General features: G+C 44.0%; 1 protein-coding gene across 1 annotated transcript; it reads right to left on the bottom strand.

The window, feature by feature from the left end:
• Window positions 1-5250: 5250 nt before the first annotated feature.
• Window positions 5251-21038, bottom strand: LOC308314978 (monocarboxylate transporter 2-like; the record flags this gene model as incomplete). Its single annotated transcript, XM_080762802.1, has 8 exons — window positions 5251-5427; window positions 13051-13196; window positions 14862-15088; window positions 15635-16049; window positions 17348-17611; window positions 19224-19367; window positions 20547-20628; window positions 20901-21038. 8 exons carry the CDS (start codon window positions 21036-21038, stop codon window positions 5251-5253), a joined length of 1593 nt encoding a protein of 530 aa, XP_080618928.1.
• Window positions 21039-23431: the final 2393 nt, after the last annotated feature.

Consider the following 23431-nt stretch of genomic DNA (forward strand, 5'->3'; position numbering starts at 1 on the left):
CTCGGCCACACCCCTCTCCAATTGTTTATAGTGTTTAGTATCCAAGATGGAGAGGGGGTGGGGTGGAGGTGAGCGGGTGGGGTCGACATATGCCCTTACTGGGCTGCGTTCACACATTCAAGACACCTGTCTTGTGTTTGTCTTGTGTCTGTGTTTAATGGCCGCGCCAATGCATTTCCAATGGAAGCCCACATGGTTTGACCAAACATTTTGTTTGATGGGGGGGAAGGGGGCAGAAAACATCCATCAAAGCTGTGTTTAGACACAAGTCAGGTGACAGACACAAGGCAAGTGTCTTGAATGCAGCCCAATAAGGGCATATGTCGACCCCGCCCACTCACCTCCACCCCACCCCCTCCTGATGCTGCGGCCATCTTGGATCCTAAACACAATATAAACAATGGGAAAGGGGTGGGGCTGAGAAAGGAGACTGATAGTTGGGGGGTGCGTCAGCTAGGTCAGGAGGTAACAGGGGGTGCACGGCCAAAAACTTTTGGGGACTGCTGCTCTAAGGAGACATGATCTAACTAAAGCCAAATTTAGAACCATAACCTTTATATAAACCTCTCCATCAAACAGGGACAGGTCCCCCAAGATTTCAAACTGGCCAAAGTAACCCCCCTGCACCAGAAAGGGTAAAGTAAATTAGACCGCGGCAACTACCGCCCTATTTCTATTCTAAGCTCCATCTCGAAAGTGATGGAAAAGGTTGAAAAGTATTTTGCCACAAATAAATTAATGTACGAGTTCCAATCTGGCTTCAGAACATCCCACTCCACTGACACATGCCTCCTCTATTTGAGCGACCACATCAAACACGAGGTGGATGCTGGCAAATACTTAGCCCCACAAGCAGAACCCAATGGTACTGAAGTTTCTGACATTTTTGAGACCCAGTTACCATGGGGTCCTATTCCATGCGAACATAAATAAACATAAATACCTCGGATACGTCCTTTACACCGCTGCAAATTCTCCTGTGCCGCGGAAGCCGTTAAGTATTTTTAATCTATGTTTGACAGATTTGGAAGCTTTGATTCCTCTCTTCCTTCCTTGTTTATTTACCGTTTATTGTACCGCCTCCCGCTGGTGCGGTTGGCTTGCATGCGTGGCTACGTTCCTGCCTCTGATCTGCTCTGTCATAGCTATAGCCACTAGCTAGCCAGATAGGCGGTACAATGAGGTGTCAATAAATAAGGAAGGAAGAGAAGAATCAAATCGACCAAATCGGTCAAACAAAGATTAAAAATACTTAACCGCTTCTGCAGCACAGGAGAATTCGCAGCGGTGTGCGTTGGAAACTAGAGTTCACACATTCAGAAGCCCTCAAACGAACAAAAGCCCTCAAACAGCACAGAAACCACGTTACCAAAGGTATTTATGTCTGCGTTCCAACATTTCCATACGAAAACACATCACCGCACAGGGACCCTACGGGTCAGGCCGGTTCGGTTCGGATTGGGCTGACAAAAGGGGTTCCGAGAGGGGCTAGCAAATACTGTGGCATGGTCATGCTTGACCTCCAAAAGGTTTTTGACACCGTGAACCACTCCATACTGGTTAACAAACTAAAAGCAATTGGTTTTGATAGCACATCAGTGAGCTGTGGCGTTCCACAAGGAAGCAATAGGGTCTTTACTGTTCCTAATATATGTAAACGACATGACATCAGCCTGTGACTGCAACTTGTTCCTGTTCGCAGATGACTCAGCACTGCATGGTCTCGAGCAGGAACAAACTGGAGGTTGAAAAGACCCTCGGCTCTGAACTCCTCGTACAAGGTTTCTTCGACTACGCATGCACCTCTTGGTACCACAGCCCTTAAAACAAGGCTCCAGACCCAAAACAAACTGGTCAGACTCCTACTTGGCCTCAACCCCTGTGTAAATACCAGATTCGGCACAAACAAGGGACTAAATTATTTTCGCTCCTATGCCACCAAAATGTGGAATGTGGACTTACAGTCATTAAGACATGCGAATCCCTTGAAACCGCTCTCAAAGGGAAAAACTGCTAAACTGGCCCCCGTAAAATCTGAATGAAACCCTGTACTCAAGAGAATGTCCCCGCTACCACTCTTAGATCTCCATATATAGAGCTGACCTGTTCTAACTTCTGACATTCCATGTTGATCGGACTGACCTCATCAAACCCTGTACACTCAAGACATGCTCCTTATATGGCCAGTACAGAGTTAATTCCATGTTGATCTGACCCCCACACGACATTACTGGTGTTATGATGGTTATGTTATGGATCTGTTATGGTCATTCAGGGCTAGCTCTTTATGTGTTTCTTTCTTGTAATATTATTGTTCGGTCATTTTGTATGTCCGTGGCAACAATTTAATTTTGACCAAAATGTCCACCAGCTCTGTAACTCTGAGAGTGTAACAAATGGAACCAAAATACCAAATGGACCTTTCCAGGTCTGTAACCCTGTCTCTGAGAGTGTAGGCCTACACATGAAACCAAAAGGACCCTGTCTGTAACCCTGAGAATGTATACAAATGGAACCAAATGGACCATTACAGGTCTGTAACTCTCTGTGTACAAATGGGAAAAAGAATACCCTTACAGGTCTGTAACTCTCCCGAGTGTGTACAAATGAAAATGAACCTACCAAACAGCTAGCCTACAATATATGTTCGTTCCCACCAGAATACTAGACACAAGACTGACATACACACTGTCTGGGATCCAAGTGGTTAAAACGGTTCAAAGATGTGACACAAAAACAGAGATAGAAACGCTAGTTGAAGCTTCAGTAACACAGTTAAAGCTTTTATTGTTTGTTATATTATTAGGCCTATTTGTAGTTAATTATATTATTTATCTATACAAATAGACAGGCATACATAAAATGTAAACGGAAACACAGTTAAAGCCCTTACCTGACAGTCCAAGCAGAAGTAAACAAACAGAAATAAAGCAGTTTAACTGTCAACACAGTGACTCCATGCTGCTCCAGTAGGAATGTGAACAAAATGAAACTCTCTCCTCCCTATCCCTCTGCTTCCTTCAACACTTCAACACTGTTCTTTAACACCGAATGTCTGAAATCTGAAATGTCACGTAAATAAATAAAAGCTTCAGTCCGGCGGTGAAATGAAATACCAACATGCAGCAGAATGACTGAATGAATGTCGTGTTGTAGTTGTTAAAATATCATGTGTTCCCTGGAGCAGAACACAGCAGCAGAACAGCTGCTCGGTTCCGGCGTCTTCACGGGGCGTGCGTGCGTGCGTGTGTGTGTGCGTGGGGTGAGGGGGGGGGGGGGGGGCGCACGTGCACCAGAGCTGCTCCTTAATTAACTGAAGTGGAATCTCCTCCTCCAGCGCCCTGCAGCGTGCACTGCAACACACATGAACGCACACACACGCACGCGCGAGCTGAGTGTATGCAACAGTGTACTTAATTGTCTGTTATAGAGCTGTCTCTCTCTCTCTCTCTCTCTCTCTCTCTCTCTCTCTGTGTGTGTGTGTGTGTGTGTGTGTGTGTGTGTGTGTGTGTGTGTGTGTGTGTTTGATAAACATTGAGTTCACATACTCATACTAATATCTAAATGTTTGATAAACATTGAGTTCACAAAATTATTCCAAAGTGCTGAATTCCCTCTTGTATAAAAGAGCTAATTAGAGTTGTTGTGTCCTTTCCCAAAGACAACAACATTAGGACTTTGACTTTATTGAGCTACTTTATGTGTTTAATGGCTGTGTGTGTGTGTGTGTGTGTGTGTGTGTGTGTGTGTGTGTGTGTGTGTGTGTGTGTGTGTGTGTGTTCCATGGCTGTGGTTCGTTGCTCAAGGATGTTTGGACGTTTTGGGAACCCCCTGGGACCACTGGTACCATTAGAGTCACGCAAGCACACACACACACACACACACACACACACACACACACACACACACACACACACACACACACACACACACACACACACACACACACACACACACACACACACACACACACACACACACACACACACACACACACACACACATTAATCATTGGTCCAGACATTTTAAACTACTCACTAATAGTTTAGGAGAGAGAGAGAGAGAGAGAGGGGGGGCGGGGGTCTGGGAGCTGGGACTCTGGGATGTCTCTGGTTGAAATCCCCCTGGCTCCAGGTGTCCTTGAGCAAGACACTGAAGCCCTTAATTGTTGGTGCCTTGCATGGTTGTGTGTGCGTGCGTGCGCGCGCGCGCCTGCCTGCCTGCCTGCCTGCCTGCCTGCCTGCCAGCCTGCCTGCCTGCCTGCCTGCCTGCCTGCCTGCATGCGTGCGTGTGTGTGTGTGAACAGCACTCACTGATATTTTTTCACTGCAGGGCTGGAGAAAAAAAATGTCAATTGAAAACATGTTGTTCTGTGTGTGTGTGTGTGTGTGTGTGTGTGTGTGTGTGTGTGTGTGTGTGTGTGTGTGTGTGTGTGTGTGTGTGTGTGTGTGTGTGTGTGTGTGTGTGTGTGTGACTGTGTGCGTGCGTGCGTGCGTGCGTGCGTGTGTGTAACCCACCCTGCTTGTATACGAAATCACAAAAGGTTCTTGTCTAAAAATATGAAATGACATTATAGATGTTATGAATGAATGATCATCATCCCATCAGACCTAGAGGCTCTAAAACATGTCTTGGTTTATGTTGTAGAAAATGTCTTGCTGTATAGAGACTATTATGTATTCATTATGAAGATATAGCTTGCTGCCTTGCTTGAAGGAAAAAGAAAATGAAAGGCATAACACAACATTAAAATAATAGCATACAAATACATACAAAATATACAATATAACGTTCATGTTCTTGACTGTTAAACCTCATCCTTGTGCTTTCTGCTATAATTGTACCTGGCACCAGGATAACAAAATGAAGAAATAATCACATTTATATCTTAAAGACTGAAACACCTTCCTGTGGAGAAGTTATTCAAAACACAGTGTGATATGATGGTTTTCTCACCGAGGCATTAACCCTCTCTTCTCCTCTACTCTCCTCTCCTCCCATCTCCTCCTCTGCTAAATGGTGCATTTACATAGGACCTTTACATAGATTGTGCATTGCATTCACGTATTCTGTCACACACACACATTCATACACCAATGGCGGACGAAACCATGCAAGGCAGAAACATGCACATCGGGAGCAATTAGGGGATCAGCATCTTGCTCAAGGACACTTCGACACTAACTCTGGTGGAGCCCAGGATCGAACTGGGAACCTCACGGTTGCCATCTGGCTGCTCTACCGGCTACTCTACCCCTGAGCCATGCCGCCCACATAACAACTGTCCTCTCGTCTCCTCTTGTCTCGTCTCGTCTCGTCTCCTCCCACCTCTTCTCTCGTCTCCTCTCGTCTCCTCTCGTCTCCTCTCGTCTCCTCTCCACCAGTAAAGATAATCTCCTTATTTCTTCCTTGGCTGAACTCTAAAAGCTGAATGCAGATAAACTCTCTAAACGCTTTCATTCATTCATGCTCTGTCGTGCGTTCGTGCCACAGACACAAGGCAGCAGATATACAAGCTCACAGTGTGTCGCATCCGCGGTGCGCAGGGAGCTTGTAGATCTGCTGTTTATAAACCAACACTATACAGACGATCTGCGGTTTGACCTTTCCATGAAATGAGTGTCTGGCACACGCACGCACGCACGCACGGACGTTGCCAGTGATTTATGACTGGCACCAGACTGTTGGCTTATTATTATTGAATCTTTAAGGCTTCTCAAAGTGTTGTCCTTGAGGGGGTTCCAGCCACCCCCCCAGCATCGACATCCGTTTAAAGGGACACAACACCCTATGGCTGATTTTGTAGTTTGTTTTCCAGTTCAGATTATAAACGACAGCAGTCTGATGCCATCACTGTTTATTAAATTATACCAGCCGACTCGGTCGGTCGATCGATAAATGGAAAATGACTTTTATCCAAGGAGCTTTACATAGATTGTGCATTACATTCTCCCATTCACACACACATTCATACACTGATGGCAGAGGAAACCACTCTACCGGCCACTCTACCCCTGATCCACTTGCCGCCCCCAGACAGACAGACAGACAGACAGACAGACAGAAAGAAAGACAGACAGGCAGGCAGGCAGGCAGGCAGGCAGGCAGGCAGGCAGGCAGGCAGGCAGGCAGGCAGGCAGGCAGGCAGGCAGGCAGGCAGGCAGGCAGGCAGGCAGGCAGGCAGGCAGGCCTGCCCAAGCCATCTCTCTATAAGTGAAGGGTTAAAATGCTGGGGGTTCAATGCCCAGCCGCACCTCATGGTGTTGAAGTGTCTCTGAGCAAGGCACTGAGCAAAGCACTTGAACAGCACTGTGAATATGAACATATAAATGTAATTATATTATGAAGAACTTCATAAATTATTAGAAACTTTTTTTTCTCCAGCTGCTTATTCACTTCCTCTCCTCACGCATGATTGGAAAACAGCTAATAATAAAACTTGAAATTGTATTTCTATTCCCTTTCCACCGTACAGAAAAAATGATTACATGCCAGGTTATCTGTTGAAGTACCTGCCGAATGGGTCCTGTGTGGGCGGGAGAGAGAGACCCAGAGAGAGAGAGAGAGAGAGAAAGAGAAAGAGAAAGAGAAGAGAGAGAGAGAGAGAGAGAGAGAGAGAGAGAGAGAGAGAGAGAGAGAGAGAGAGAGAGAGAGAGAGAGAGAGAGAGAGAGAGAGAGAGAGAGAGAGAGAGAGAAAGAGAAAGAGAAGAGAAAGAGAAAGAGAAGAGACAGACAGACAGACAGACAGACAGACAGACAGACAGACAGACAGACAGACAGACAGACAGACAGACAGACAGACAGACAGACAGACAGTATGAGTTCTATATGAACAGGGTTAGGGGAGAGAGAGAGAGAGAGAGAGAGAGAGAGAGAGAGAGAGAGAGAGAGAGAGAGAGAGAGAGAGAGAGAGAGAGAGAGAGAGAGAGAGGTTAGGGTTCTATGAGAGTACAGGGAGTACTCTGTCAGTTCTATGAGAGTACAGGGAGTACTCTGTCAGTTCTATGAGAGTACATGGAGTACTCTGACAGTTTTATGAGCACAGGTTGGCCCTTTATTTCTCTCAGAAGAATCATTGTTGTGACCCTGTGAATGTATATGGCGCAGCTTCTCTGTTTGTCTCTTATGCATAATCATTGTTACGACCCTGTGAATGTATGGCTCTGCTTCTCCTCTGTGTCTCTCTTATGAATTATTGATAAGGCTCTGCTCCCATCATCGCATAATATATTATTTATTATTAGTTTTATTGATAAGGCCATCAATCTGACACACAAAACAACGTGCTTACAGTTCTCACTATACTGTAAATTATCAGACAAAGTTATGCGAAAACGACAGTAGCTGCACCTTTCTTTTTTTATAAAGATTTATTTATTGATAATGCAGATATCATTTACAACAATGAATTACAGAATCGTGATTTATTTTCTTTTTTTAAACAAGACAAGACAAACTCAAAAAAGAAAAGACAAAAAACAGTAAAAACAACCCCCCCCCCCCCACCCCAACCCCAGAAAGGAAAACGACACAGCTCTCATTACTCTGTATTGTACACAACACCACTAAAGACATGAAAATAACAATATAAATAAAACTAAAACTAAATCAACCCAGAGGAGATATTGAAGGTAGAACCTCAAAGAACCTGCCCCATATCTTTTCAAAAGCAGCAGGCCTTCTTCTTACATTGTACAGTATCTTTTCAGGAGTACCGTATGATGAAAGCTCATTCAGCCAGTGTCTCTGTGAAGGTGATTTTTCAGATTTCCAATTAACCAAGATGATTTTCTTCGCAGCTGTACTGTGTGTGCGCAGGTAATCTTTGGCACTGTTGGACCAATATGAGGCCACGTCCTACTTCGTTTATATCACGCCGACGCCAATCGGTAGGCCTACACATTATCTCTATAGTCATGTGTTCAACACAGATCTGAGTAATCTTCCCTGATTGGAAATGTATTTTTCTTAAATGTATCCCACGATTTTGTAACCCATTTTTTCACCCAGTGTCAACTATCTAATCAAATGTAATCATGGGCTCTATACACTCCCTCTGCCAACCTGGGGAGAGCAATGGACTGACCTCATGCTTCCTTCTATGCATGAGCAGTCCACTTCTTTTCACCTGACAGCGGGGAGTTTCCCCGGTTGGACGTAGCGTGTGGAAGGAACACGTTATTCCAACCAGTTCCTTTCCCCTCCATCAGGCGCCCCGGCTGGCCAGGGGAAGGCAGTAGAGAGACCAGGAATATACGGCATGTTTTTCGTGAGGGTACCTTACACGGGGCAAAGATGCAAACTCCACACAGAAAGGCCCTTTTGACCAGGAGTGGTCCGTTTTGGATTTTGATTTTGATTTGCCTCAAATCATAAACACAGCGTCTGATTTCTGTGAAACTTTGCACACAGTTTCTGTGAAACTTCCCGCAGTGATACTCAACCTCAGGCCCGCGGGCCACATCAGGCCCGCGGGCCACATCAGGCCCGCGGGACCATTATGACTGGCCCACCAATGAAAATCTAAAAAAAGAAGAAAAACAAATCTGGAAAATGAAATAAAAATAAATAAATCTGAATGAAGTTATCTTTAATTACATTATTATAAGTAATACTATTAGAGTTGTACTATTACTCGAACGAAAATAAAAGCTTGGGGGGGGGGGGGGGAGATGCAATGCAAATGAAAGACATATACTGTGTATCCCTATTCCCTGACATAATTTTATAGCTAAACGGACAGAATTCTATTTTATTTGAATGATGAAACCCAGCTGCCATTAATTAATTAATTTTATCTACTGGCCCCTGGCCCCTTGCCATTTTTGTAATGTGGCCCACAGGTAAATCTATTTGAGTATCCCTGCACTAGGCCATGGATTTTGATATTTGATATCTAAAAATGTCATTGCCAATGTTGACCTCAGAGCTTTCTGATGTATTTTTTCGTCATTAGCACAGAATGAGTTTTAATCAATAAAAAAACATCAAAAGATGTCTGTGGCAGCGAATACGTTTACTGATAATTCACACTATTGTTGCTATATGTATGCTTTGTCGTATGAAGGTGGCACGCGGAACATAGCCGATCTACAAGCTCACAACATACATACGCCACGCCCACCTGTTATGAGCTTGTAGATCGACTATTTTCTGGCATCATGCGACCCTATTGTACGATGAAGTATATCAATCAGCTGGCTATTTAGGCTAAACAGCAGAGAATAAAAGGCTTCACTGAGCCCATTTTAGAGAAATGTGTTTGACAATGTGATAATTATGGCATAATAAACATAATAATCGCATTAAGTCCTGAAGCGTCGCTTCTCAATGGCTCTTTACAAGAGTTCAACATCAATAGGAGGCGGGTCGAGTTCTGTTCCTTTTGTCTGAGTTTAGAAACATAACATCCATATTTAATAGTTCTGTCTGAGTTCAGAAAAATTACATAATGTCTATATTTAATAGTTCTCTTTGAAATGAAGTGAAATGAAATGTCTGCCGATCTCATATGACATTAAACCACAGCACACACTGTTCGAACATTCAGATTAAACTTTAACCTTGCCAGTTTGATATCAAACCATAGATATTTAAATATTAAAACCCCAGTCTCTATCTGCCCGTCTCTCTCTCTCTCTCTCTCTCTCTCTCTCAGGAGTCTAGGGTAAACATTGTGAAGAGTCATTCAACGCAGATTAGTTGAAAGAAGATTAACACACATTAATAAACTCTCACACACACACACACACACACACACACACACACACACACACACACACACACACACACACACAGGAAGAGGATTAGCACGGATTAATAACACATGCTGGATTACGTACACCCCTGGTTGCACAGCCATCCTGGCTAGCTTCTACTTCATTTGCTGTCCAGTCATACAGTTGTTTAGGTTTATAATGTTGTTCATTGTATGTATCTACCCATCCCCCCCCCCCCCCCCCAGTGTGGAAGGAGGCACACCCACACTTTTCCCTCAAGGACACTTTCCTACACCTATGGGTGCTATAGGACTGACATCCATAAGGATATTCTCCTCCAGTGCTAACCCTGACAGGACACTTTGTGCGTGTGTGGACTTAAGTGCAAACCCACGCAGGGGGCGGGCAGGCAGGCAGGCGCACACACGCATGCACACACGCACACACACACACACGCACACACACACACACACACACACACACACACACACACAATGTTGCAAAAACATATATTAAAGAACCACAATAGAAATAAGAAAGCTTATCCTTTTGATAATGGTGTCAGACATTATATGTCTGACATATGGTGCATTTTTATATAGCACTTTTATCGGCACTTTACATAGATTGTGCATTACATTCACCCATTCACACATCAAAGGCGGAGGAAAGCAAACCACCAACCTGCACATCGGGAGCGATTAGGGGTTCAGTCTTGCTCAAGGACACTTCAACATTAACTCTGGGGGAGTCCGGGTTTGAACTGGGAACCTTGCTGTTCCCAACCGGCCACTCTACCCCTGAGTCACTTCTGCACTGACTGACTGACTGACTGCCTGACTGCCTGCCTGCCTGCCAGCCATCATAATTCATTCATGCAGTTATTAAAAACAATATGAAAACATCTGCTTTCAACAACAGAGGTAATGTATCTCCTTTTTTTTTTAATGATGAGGTGAAATGTTTATAATGATAAACATATTGATCTGAACATCATCTGTGCCTTAGAGGGTTAGGGTTAGTTAAATGTTCCTAATCATAAACATATTGATCTGAACATCATCGTGTGCCTTAGAGGGTTAGTTAAATATTTCTAATCATAAACATATTGATCTGAACATCTTGTCTGCCTTAGAGGGACACCATCATGACCAAACAGCTGTTCAGGCTGCACAGTGCACAGTCGACTCCATTCCGCACACATACAATGTTTCGTGCCAAATTTCCAGAAAATGAAACAATACAGCACAATAGCGTGATAGTGTACCGGAAACCATAGGTGTCAAATATAATTTGTACACCAAAATATGTATACAGGGTTAGGGTATATGTACAATTACTACCTTTATACTGCAATTGATGCAGACATTTATCATTCATGTATCATTCAAAATATGCTCCTTATTGACTTACACTGAAACAGCTCTCAAAGTCACTATTTTAGTACGTAAACGAACATAAAAACTAATCTGGATCTGGATCCAGTCCGGGTTTTCTTCCTAATAAAAATGGCAAAATCAACAGGAAGTTAACAGTGCTCAATAACCAAAATGTATAGGCTTTGCTGCCGCCTGGTGATAATGAGGTATAATCGCAGACCAAGTCTGACAGGAACACCCGAACACACACCAGCCATTAAAACACTACAAATTAACTTTCTATCTTTATCGTCACCGTACTGATGTAGGCCTACTGGTTTCCAACATGGCTGTTTAATACAGATTTGTTTCTAAAATCTCTCACCATATCATATGCACGGCTTGGAATATCCGTGGATATGCACGGCTTGGGATATCCGTGGATATGCTCCTGAGGACTGGGAGGAGGATTCTAAAAACGATTTATAAATCCTAAAGCCTTGTTTATACTTCACTGTGCAACGGTCCTATGCTGGAAAATAGCAGATATGCAAACTCACAGCACATCTCATTCAAGACACTGAACTTGCAGATCTGCCATTTTTGCCATCCAAATGCATTATGATTAAATGGGCCCTATAAAAGAGATGCAGAAATTAACTAGAAAAAGTGCCCTTCTGGGCACAGGTCTCCACCAGGAGGATAGGAGAGTGTGTGATGTTTGGCAAAATGTTTAGGAGTAATTTAAACATGTTTGTTTGGGTTTGTGTGTGTGTGTGTGTGTGTGTGTGTGTGTGTGTGTGTGTGTGTGTGAGACGCAACTTGGCCTAGGCTGTTGTAGCACCATGAGGCTGATTTGAAAACTGTCAAGTGGCATTTCTTCCTCAGCCTAGTGGGAATAGGCATGCACGGCAGCTGAATGCTCCCCAACACTGTGAAAACCTTGCCTGTATATGTAACAGATTAACAAATTAACAATATTCTGCTGTCCTGTATATTGTTCTCACCACAGCAACATGATGTGACGATCCCTGCCTGCACACAGTTTGAAACATGCAGGGGGTTAATAGGGTTAAACTCCCTGCCTGGACACAACTGTTCGAAACAGTGGATCCGGTCTAATCTAAGTTGTTTTGGGGGGTTTGTGAAATTACAAAGGTTTGGAAAAAGCACAGTAATACATATGTAACAGGGTACAACATGCCAAAGCAGGGGTCATCTCCATGCTGGCTTGTTGTGGACGACATCTTTGTCAAAATATTTTTTTGGCCAATGGACAATGGACATACCAAATGAGTGGATAATATTAATACCAGAAATATATAAAGAGATATAGCCCTGAATGACCATAACAGGTCTGTGTTGGGTGTTCAAATGGAACCAAAATTGGCCTGCGATTGTACCTCATCACCACCAGGAGGGAGCAAAGCCTACATTTAGGTTATATTATTTGTAAAGCTTTAGTTTTTAATGAAATTAACTGCTATCATTGAAGGAAGTCTACATTCATGCTGGCAGCGGTAATAGCAGTAAGTTTATGTAATTAAAGGCAGTAATTGCAGTAATTAAAGGTATGTAATCAAAGGTATTATTGAATGTCTTTATTATAAATAACTGCATTTATTGTCGATGAATCTCTTGAATATGACTGTAGTTAGTCTTCTTATTGCTCACTACCATATCATAACCACCAGAGTTTGGGGGGGTTGGTAGACTGCTGCTGTGGATCTATTTATTCAGCATCACTGACTTGAAATTAAAGTCCCATATTTTGAGGATAAAATGTGTGTAGGTTCTTCTTTGACCTACTGGCAATGTGCACAAGAAATATGACACTGCGCACACGCACAGTCGCACACACACACACACACACACACACACACACACACACACACACACACACACACACACACACACACACACACACACTTAACCCCTCCTCCATTTCAGGCACTTTTGGTCATTTGCATAACTCCGCCCAGTCTCTGTTGCTCCTCCTCCTCTAGCTTCTTGTAGTTGTAATAATTCATGACGAACAGGAAGATTCCAGGAATCAGCATCATCACTCCACATGCGTAGTACATGTACCGGTAGTCTTGGAATACGTCTACTAGCATTCCTGTAAAAATATATACAATATAATAAGATGTTAGCCTGGGTTCCAGCCTGCTTCCCTGCGTTCCGTGAATTTGTTTTGTCACTCAGCCACTCAGTCTGAAAAGGGTCCTATCTCCAAGGTAGGGCTTCTGATTGGTCTGTGGTGTGGGTTGGGTTAATACAAAAGATTGACGTCGTATCAATGCGCACGGCACAGCTACTGCTGTTGTCCTGCAACGTACGTGTCATTCAACTAAACTCACCCCACTCAGCCGTCAGTTTGCACTACTGCATCTGACATTGGACTACTGAATCAAATTAGTGTTACTTTTTACTGTGGGTTTTACTCTCGAGTCAAGTCGATTCTCACAATGAGAAGCATTGGACAGAGTGGCGCTGGCTGATGATGTATCAGCAACAACGTGGCTATGTAACAGGTGACATTATGAAATACGAGTCAACAACGGCAAGACTGAGTAAGCGGAGTGACAAAACAATTCACGGATTGCAGCGAAACAGGCTGGAACCCAGGCTAATCAAATGTATTAATATCATGTATCTATAGTACTGGAATACATCTACCAGCAATGCAGTAGACAATATGATATTAATGACTGCCACGATTGTTTCAGTCCGTCTCCATTCTAGTGCCACAGCTATTTTAAAGTGAGGTGCCTTATTGAAGGGGCAAAGATTACCCCGGGCCTTAACAGGAAATTAGCTCACGGATAAGCTATCCTATTGTGGGAGGATCACGGACCAGCCGATGCATGATTATTTTTAAAACTGTGACCAGTGATTGGACTCGGACGTAATTACTTGCGCAAGCAGAGCGCACAGGTACTAGTTTCGCCCGGGACTCGTATGCACCGTCCCAGCCGTCCCGCCAATTTTTATGCGTATGCACCGTCCCAGCAAATGACGTAATGACTAATTGTGCCTGATTACATACATGTATATACATAGGAGCATTACCTTTAATCCCCCCAACACTAAAATATATCGTTATTACGTCACCATCGAAAACCAATTACACTCTGGCATTGGGTCCTTTAATCCACATCTTTATTACATAATCATTGAGAGCTAGTTATACATACTATGTATATGTATAAAACCAATGGTTTTCGATGGTGGAATCGGAATCTGGGATTAGAATCTGAGATAAAATGGTGTTAAGCCCTAACGACACCAAATGGTCACCATGCAACTCCTTGGGTCCAAACGGTTGCAAGGAGTTAACGCTAAAACCGTCTTGACCCTTTGGTGTGGTTTGGGCCATTGAATTCCATGCGTTGAATCACTAGGGTCAACGTCGCTCAACGTGGGTCAACGTGCAACAAGACATATCACACCACAGGGACAACGCTAAAACCGTCTTGACCCTTTGGTGTGGTTAGGGCTTTAAGATGTCGGCTATCGTTCAAGTCAACAAGAGGGGAACCTTTTTTACTGATGGACGGAACACTTCCAGTTTATCTCCTTAGACACGGACACGCTGATAGACAGTAGTATAGCGCGATCTCTAACTGATTCATTTAAAACATTAAAAGAACACGCCCCCAGCGCCAATAGCGTCCCCCAGCGGGAATCGAACCCAGGACCTTCTAGCTGTGATGCGACAGCACTACCGACTGTGCCACCGTGAGCCTCACTGTTAAGGGTCCGGGTCAAGGTGGTTGCTCACCTGAGATGGGGGGTCCAAGCAGCACGGGCCCACACTCCATGATGGTGACCAGGCCCACGGCGCTGCTGAAGCGCGGCGCCCCCACCATGTCCATCAGCACCTCGAACAGCAGCGCACACACCATGCCAAACGCCACGCCGAAGATGACCGCATACACCACCAGGCCCGCATAGCCCGGCAGCAGCGGCAGCAGCAGGTGACAGAGCCCGTTGTACGCCACGGCCAAGCTGGAGGAAATATAGGTGCATTCAGACTCGGATAGTTAGAGCGGCGCGATTACATACAAAGTCAATGCAAAGACGAGAACTCACGCGAACGGGCGTGGCGCGAACGGGCGCGGCGCGAAGGGGTGCGGCAAGAGCGGGGTGACGCAAACGAAGCGAACGGCCGCCTGGTATCTTCACCCTGGCTGGATAAATCCAACTGACGTTCGCGTCCCCCTGACGGCGCCACTCATCGCGTGCTGACAGCAAATCTACGTTGTTGTAGTCCGGAAGCCCAGAAATGTTTCAGTTGTTTGGTTTATTCATCCATTCAACTGAACTGATCGACAGGACTCGGCAACGGTGGAAAAAACACACAGAAATGATGCAGTAAACCCTGTGCAAAGACATAGGAACTAATTTTGCTGCTCATACATTATATAGTAGCAGAAATCATGTTAAATATATTGAAGCGAGCCGTCTTGTGTGAATCAACGCTGACCTGCGCGACCAAAGTGAAGCGATTGGAGCAACTGTAAACTAATATATCTTCAGGTACTCTGAACACACCTGAAGAAGTACTGGATCCTGGGCCGCACCCAGCGGGTGTTGGCCAGCAGGCCGGTCCCCGGCCGGGCGAACATGTCCACCAAGGCGAAGATGGACAGGAGGAAGGCGGCCGAGTACTCGTCGACGCCCTGGTGCTTGGCGTACGGCGCCAGGAAGACCACGGGGGCGAAGAAGCCGAAGAACATGATCACGTTGCCCACCAGGTAGATCAAGAAGCCCCGGTGTCTGAACAGGGTGACGTCGATGAAGCTGCACCCTCCTCCTCCTCGTGTCCCGTCCTCTGCCCCTTCCGGTTTGCTGTCCTCCACTGCCGTGTCCGCTTCCTTCAGCAGCTCTGCTGTCGCGCTGGCCGCGGTATCTTGGTTAGGAAGCTTCTCCGGGTCGGTTCCGTTGGCGTCCGTAGGAGGAGGAGGTTCTGAGGGTTCCAGATCACAGAACGTTTTGATTGATTGATTGAATCATTTATTAGACAGAAATGTAAAAACAGCAGCAGAGGACAGTCAAAGTCAAAGTAACACATGCAGCTATATTTGTGCCACCCCTTAACACTTATGCCAAAATGTATTTTCCATTTTTTTAAACATTTTAAAATAGTTCAAATAGCTTATCTACAAGCTCACAATGTGTCAATGTAGATCGGGTAGTTGAACTATTTTAAAATGTTTTTAAATAGTAAAAAATGGCAAATAAGTTTAGGGATTACCGGGGTGAAGGTTGGAGCAGGATGGGGCCCATATGGTCTAAAAATATATAATTCATAGACATGACATAAACATTTAAATTCAATATCATCACAGAATAAAACACTATTATGTACAGATGGAAAAGGAAGATCACCTGTCTAAGGGAGAAGTGATCATTTCCTCTCCCTTCTGAAAGGAGGATTTTAACTTTCAGAGATGCCAGTGATCTGCATTCTTTAAGGGAAGGGGTCAGGTCAGTGCTGTAGATGGATAATTTACCCATGTTTGTTTTATAAGTGGGTGGTACCAGATCGTTGTTCTTGCTCCCTCTAGTATTGTGGTTGTCGGTGTCGCTCCCTTTTTTAGGTATAATTATTCAGGTATTCAGGTACTGAGGGCATTGAGGGCAAAGCTGCATTTACAATGTTGAATGTCAATCCCATTTTCAACTCTTAACTCTGTCTTCTACTTGGAGCCAGTTTAGGTCATGGGCCCCAGGCCGAGAAGTAGTCAAATTAGTTTGTTTTGGGAGGTGACCCAGCAGGTCACTATAGCTCACATTGTGAATTTTGTGGAAGTTAAAACATGGCTTAACGCATTTAGGCCTAAGGCCGATTCTAAAAACGCCTCTAAATCCTGACCTAAGGTTTCTGAAAAACTTCAAATATTGATATAGCAGCATCAAAAAATTTACATTTTTGAATACTGTACATACTGTACAGAACCCAAATATGGGTGCCCGGCCTGAGGGGGTAAGATACCAATAGGGGTTCCCGCCCAGAAAATAAATAAATGTATTATACCAATATTATGAGGAGCCCATTCATTCATTCAACATTATAAGAGAGCTGTCTGGCGCTTATAGACAGCTAAATTGTTAAGTAACGGAGCATAGCTGAGGCACCTGCCTGCTCTCGCAGTGTTTTCTGTACCTACCAAACTCAGACTTGACCCCCTCCCTCACTCGGTCTTGTGGACTCGCTTTAGGTGGACTCAACTACAAGTGTACAACACTACTATTAGAACATGCCTGATGGTTTGTGTTGTGTTAAGGTCTTGTTGACGGGTCTCATCAGAGCTCCAGCTACGCAGCAGTTCAACACCAAGCCTCCCAGGATCATAAACGCTCCTCTCCAGCCAAATGAGTCGAACAGGAACTGGTTGAGAGGAGCCAGGGTGGACAGGAACACCGGACTTCCTGCCATCACGATGCCGTTGGCTATCGGCCGCTTGACCTGGAAGTATGTTCCTATGATGGTCAGGGCAGGTTGCAGCTGGAAGGCTAGGCCGAAACCTGTAAAAAATATTAATATGATCTGTTAATATCATAAAGTATAGATTCCTATGATGGTGAGAGCAGATTGGAGCTGGAAGGCCATGCCGAAACCTGTATAAGATACAATAATGACATGCTTAATATCATAAACCATAGGTTCCTATATGGTGAGGGCTAGCCTCGCATGCCTTCATCTGCCTTTGCAATGCATATTGCCCCAGGCAGATTAAGTCTGGCCCGTCTCAATTGTGGGAGGACGCAGTGATATTAGTATCGCTACGCGTAGCTGGAAGGTTAGGCCAAAACCTGTAGAGATAAGATACTTTTATATTATTTATAAATGATATCATGTTTAATATGATAAATTATATGTTCCTTGGAATGCCAGGCCAAAACATGTAGATAGTTAGTTAGTTGCTGCGAGAGTGAGGTCTAGCCAACACCAAAAATTTGGGTTGAACGTGACTGGTGGAGCTCCCATACGGTTTAGGTTAGGGTCAGTATAGGAAGGTTGTGGGAAGGTTGTGGGAGGGGAAACTGTTTTGAAATGTTTTATTCTTTAACCCATTGACGCCTGGTGCAACGTATACGTTGTTCTACCCTTGATGCCGGCGCGCTCTCTGTCATCAGCTATTGCTATACATGTAGCAACATAACTATTTAAAAAAAAATCATCAGAATTTGAAGGTTTTCAGAAACCTTAGGTCAGGCCCTAGAAGGCGTTCCCAGATTCGGCCTCAGGCATCAATGGGTTAATATTTAACGTTTTAAAACTTGCCCATGACCTTGTATGACCTTTCATGGATCATATAACACAATGGCATGGTTTGGACCACATGCATAAAAACAGATGATAGATAGGAAAGTTAAATATTTAAATAATAATAATAATAATAATAATAAGAGTGGTATATATAATTATGTTGTGCCTACAGGCGTTATGCACTGGCTGTACGGTCTGGTGCCAGTGGTCTGAAATGTTGACTCCAGGCGCATGCACGCACGCACATGCATGTGCCTGTGTGCGCAAGTGTGTGTGTGTGTGTGTGCGAGGGCCTCTAGGGTTCATCCAAAAAGATCAAAACAGGCTAACTAGCCCTCCTCTGTGTTCAGCCAATGACAGCCAAGCATCAATAAGTAAATATTACAGTTAGCAGAAAACTGATAGCATGACGTCAACAATGAACAAGACAATATAGTCATATGACTCTATGGACATGTGGGCCTTTTCCTTACTTTCTTCACAAGTGTTACCAACCAATGCTATACTAATGAAGGCTCTGTTCCATTCTGGTCAAACAGAGTCAGTGTTAATGATACTAATGAAGGCTCTGTTCCATTCTGGTCAAACAGAGTCAGTGTTACTAATGAAGGCTCTGTTCCATTCTGGTCAAACAGAGTCAGTGTTAATGATACTAATGAAGGCTCTGTTCCATTCGGGTCAAACAGAGTCAGTGTTAATGATACTAATGAAGGCTCTGTTCCATTCTGGTCAAACAGAGAAAGGGTGCTGCCTGATATTGTGCATGTTGTCTCACTGGAAACACTCTGCTACACCAGTGGGTCTCATTGACTTTTGATATCTTAATACACAAAAATAGATTACAAAATAATGATTATAAGCATATACCTCCCAAGAGTCCAACACACAGATACAGGTGGATGATGGTGGTCCCAAAGGAGGCGCTAACCATGGCGATTGAAACCATCACCCCCCCGACCATGACAACAGGTCTACTGCCATAGCGATTCACCAGGATGCTGCTCACAGGTCCTGTAAGATACACAGTAGTATACTTATTATATAGTAGTACATATATATATATATATATATATATATATATATATATAGCATTGGTGTGGTCTACTCTACCTTAAAACCTTTGGTGTGGTTATGGCTTAAAGGGATAGTTCAGATGTTTTTTAACTTAAGCTGTATGAAATACTAATATAGTGGTTGCAACTGTATTAATTGACTACACCCAAAACATTGTTCCATGTGATAGAGGGGTCAAAGTTGAACGAGAGTTGCACTAATATTTTAGAAATAGGTTCGTTTTGTGAGTAAATTTACTTTTACTGCGTGGCCCCAGTGCCCACCACAAATTGACCGGAACTACTTAATATTGACCAAAAGCAGAGCAGAACTCCCACCACGGGACTCGGGCAATCAATTAATACAGTTGCAACCACTATATCAATGGAAAGTATTTCATACAGCTTAAGTTAAACAATTCTGAACTATCCCTTTAAGGCTACGCGTTAGCCTATGAGGCATACATATACAGTATACATATCTGTAACATATCAGGGCTTTACAAGTGGTCAGCATTTTAAAACCAATCCTAAAACTCACGGGCAGCCAATGAAGGAAGGCGAGGACAGGTTTAATGTGGTCACGCCTCCTGGAGTTGATCAGTAATCTAGCTGCTGAATTTTAAAGCAGCTAGATTAAAGCATCTTAAAGCATCTTAAAGCATGAATGACCTTCTCAAGGTCTGAATATTTGAGAGATTTTTGCTAAGTTTTTGAGGGGCGCTATGTCCATCTTTTAGTGTCCGTGTAAACACAAACTTTGTCCTAACACAAACATAAAATGCCGTTGATAATGAATGGCCAGTTTTGAGTGTTTAAACACAAACATTAAAAGCTGGATATAGGATGTGATTGGCCGGAATGAGATGATGTATGATGATAAGAGCAGTATACAAATACAGTTAGTCTTGTGACTGTCACGGGATCGTAAATCGGGGCCGATCACGTCATTTTCAAATGACGGAATGGGATCAGGAGCAAAAAACATCCCTAGTATCAATATTATATCCATATCATGATATTAGACTGGATATTGTCGGTGATTTTCAATATACTATTATTGGAGCAAAATAACGTGATTGGGACATCCCTATATACAGTAGTCTATAGTCTGTAGATGTAGTATTGTATACTGTACCTCCAGCATACATAGCAGCCAGCATGATGGAGGACACCCAGGCGATCTGACTGTAGGACACAGAGAAGTACTCCTGGATCTCCTTGAAGTAGAAGGACAGAGACTTGGGTTAGGATCGGACTGTATACATATAGTGTATAAATTATTATAGGTAGTATACATAACAGATACAGCACATAGTAATATACACTACCTTGAAGACAAGTACATGGTCAGAGAATTGGGTTAGGATCGGTCGGCACATAATGTATGGGGCCCTATCTTGCCGCTTTATTATCCCTAAACGTATAGTGTATAATATGTAGTATATATAATAGATATAGTATAGTATAGTACGTAGTAATATACTAGTACCTTGAAGTAAATAGTCAGGGACTTGGGGAAGGCATAGGAGAAGCCGATGCAGATGAAGGAGCCCAGGACCACCATCCAGCCCCAGCCCCCGTCAGGAGGGGTGTAGCCCAGGGTGGTGGTGGTGGCTTTTGGGGGCATGGTGGAGATGTTTATACCCCCTGGAGCTACCTGGAGGTGCTTGGAGATGTTTACCCCCCTGGAGGAGTCTGGAGATATTTAAACACCCTGGAGCTGCCTGGAGGAACATGAGAAATCACACACATCACATCACAGTCTGACAGCTGGAAAGCACTGAGTGGTTCCTTTTTGATTCACTTTGTAGCATTCAGTGAGAAGAGTCAGTAGAACTGCCCCCAAATATTTGAGGGCAGATTCACATTCCGTTTGATTCAAACTGTTCCCGAATACGATTGCCTGGTCCCCGCTTGATTCTTCCGCACACTTCAACTGTATTCAATGCTTTCACATTGCATGGCCCAAAAACACACAGTTTTACTGAGATTAAGTTTAGGAATAAGGTTAGGTTTAGGCATAGTTTTTCTGAGGTTACGTTTAGGAATAAGGTTAGGTTTAGACATGGTTTTACTGAGGTAAATTCTACAAATAATGTTAGGTTTAATAGTTGTACTGAGGTTACGTTTAGGAATAAGCGTAGGTTTGGACATAGTTTTACTGAGGTTACAGTTAGGAATAAGGTTTAGGTTTAAGAATACCTGATGGCGACCGTACTGAGGTCGCTGGATTTGACCCCGCGGGCGAGCGTTCTTGTATTAAACTAAGGCAGTATAAACGGCATCGTAAAGGTAGGATAATGTAGGATAAATGAAGCAGTCTGAAGGTAAAGGTAATGACAGATCTTACCTCGGGGGCAAATGCAATGGTTGAAACGTGTGAGGATGAAGTGGAGAGTCAAGTTGTGACAGGTTTTAGATCTAATAATAATGTTGCTGCCAGCCAGGTCTGTGGTCGGTCTGATCACGCTGTGTTTCTAGATGTAATGCTGCTGCTGCCAGCCAGGTCTGTGGTCTTCTGATCATGTGGTGTTTTGTAGATCTAATGTTGCTGCCAGCCGGGTCTGTGAGTCTGTGGTCTTCTGATCACGTGGTTTGTAGATCTAATAATGCTGCTGTCAGACAGGTCTGTCTGACTCTGATCACGTGGTGTTTGTAGATCTAATAATGCTGCTGTCAGCCAGGTCTGTGGTCTGTCTGATCATGTGGTGTTTGTGATTGTCGCTGCCAGGTCTGATGTGTCATCACATGCGTGGTGTTTGTAGATCTAATGCCGCTGCCAGGTCTGATGTGTCATCACGTGGGTTTTTTGGACTGATCACGTCTTGTCAACCAGTCTGCTTCCAACTCCCTCCAACTCACTCTCACTGCTTTGCACGCAATGTGGTTCAACTCCCTCTCATCGGTCTGCTCTGCATGTGTTAGGGTTAGACTCTGCTCTGCTGTGTAGTTCAAGGCTCTGACTGCTCTGCTCTGTGCAAAGCAGACACCACCAAAGGTTCAATCATCAGTCCGGCTATACTACTGGTCCGTGTCATGAGCTGACAGGGAGGGAGTAACAAAGTTGACAGCCAATCAGTGAGTCAAAGAAAGCCGCAAGCCAATCGTTGAGGTAATGACAGTGATTGCGAAGGTTGTGGCCAATCACAGGTGAGGTCAAATGTCGCCAACGCCGCGCCCCGGAGCTCAAACTGTAGCGTGGATGATCTCCTGTTTCACAACCACACTGGTTCTACAACTCTCTACTCTCTACACACACATGCGTGCGTGTGTGTGTATGTGAATGCGCATGCGTGCGTGCATGCGCGCGGCCTCATGTGTGCGAGTGAGTGCGCGCGTGCGTGCATGTGAGTGCGTGTGTGTGTGTGAGTGCGTGCGCGCGGCCTCATGTGCGTGCATGCTTTTGTGCGAGTGTGCGCGCGGCTTCATGTGTGTGCGTGCGTGCGTGCGTGTAGGTACATGCATGCATAGCTTCTATAGGAATGTTACTCTTTGTAGTCTATAGAAAGTAACACAGATCTATAGAAAGTGTGCTACAGGTCATGTATGAATATCTTCTATAGTAATGTAAAGGTTATGTGTTGTAGGTCTGTGGGAATTATGGTTCTTTATACTTTAAGGTACAGAGGCTGCTTTGATCACCTTCAGGCTCAACATTAAGAGGATGTTTCTCAAACCGGTGCCACGACTTTGAATCTGGTTGAAACTGTCCTGAGAAAAGATGTGGTTTCCTTTAAAGCTTTTAAACCGTTCCTTTAAAACTAACCCGAAAACAATGTGGTTTCCATTAAAACTTTAAAACAGTGGCAGGTAACGACACATCGTGCATCGATGCTAAATTGAAAACTTTGAACAATTTGAATCGTGGTGCAAACAGCAGAGGGCGTAAAAAAAGAAAAGAAAATACAGGATCTTTGTCAGAGAATTGATTAAAAAATTGTCATTTGATACTGTATTGAAAAGAGGATAAGTGTCACAGTCACAGACTCTGCCTGTCTAGCTCTTGTAATTCTATGTTAT

The sequence above is a fragment of the Protomyctophum bolini genome (genome assembly GCF_963924005.1).
Source record: "Protomyctophum bolini genome assembly, chromosome: 5".
NCBI classification, from domain to species: Eukaryota; Metazoa; Chordata; class Actinopteri; order Myctophiformes; family Myctophidae; genus Protomyctophum; species Protomyctophum bolini.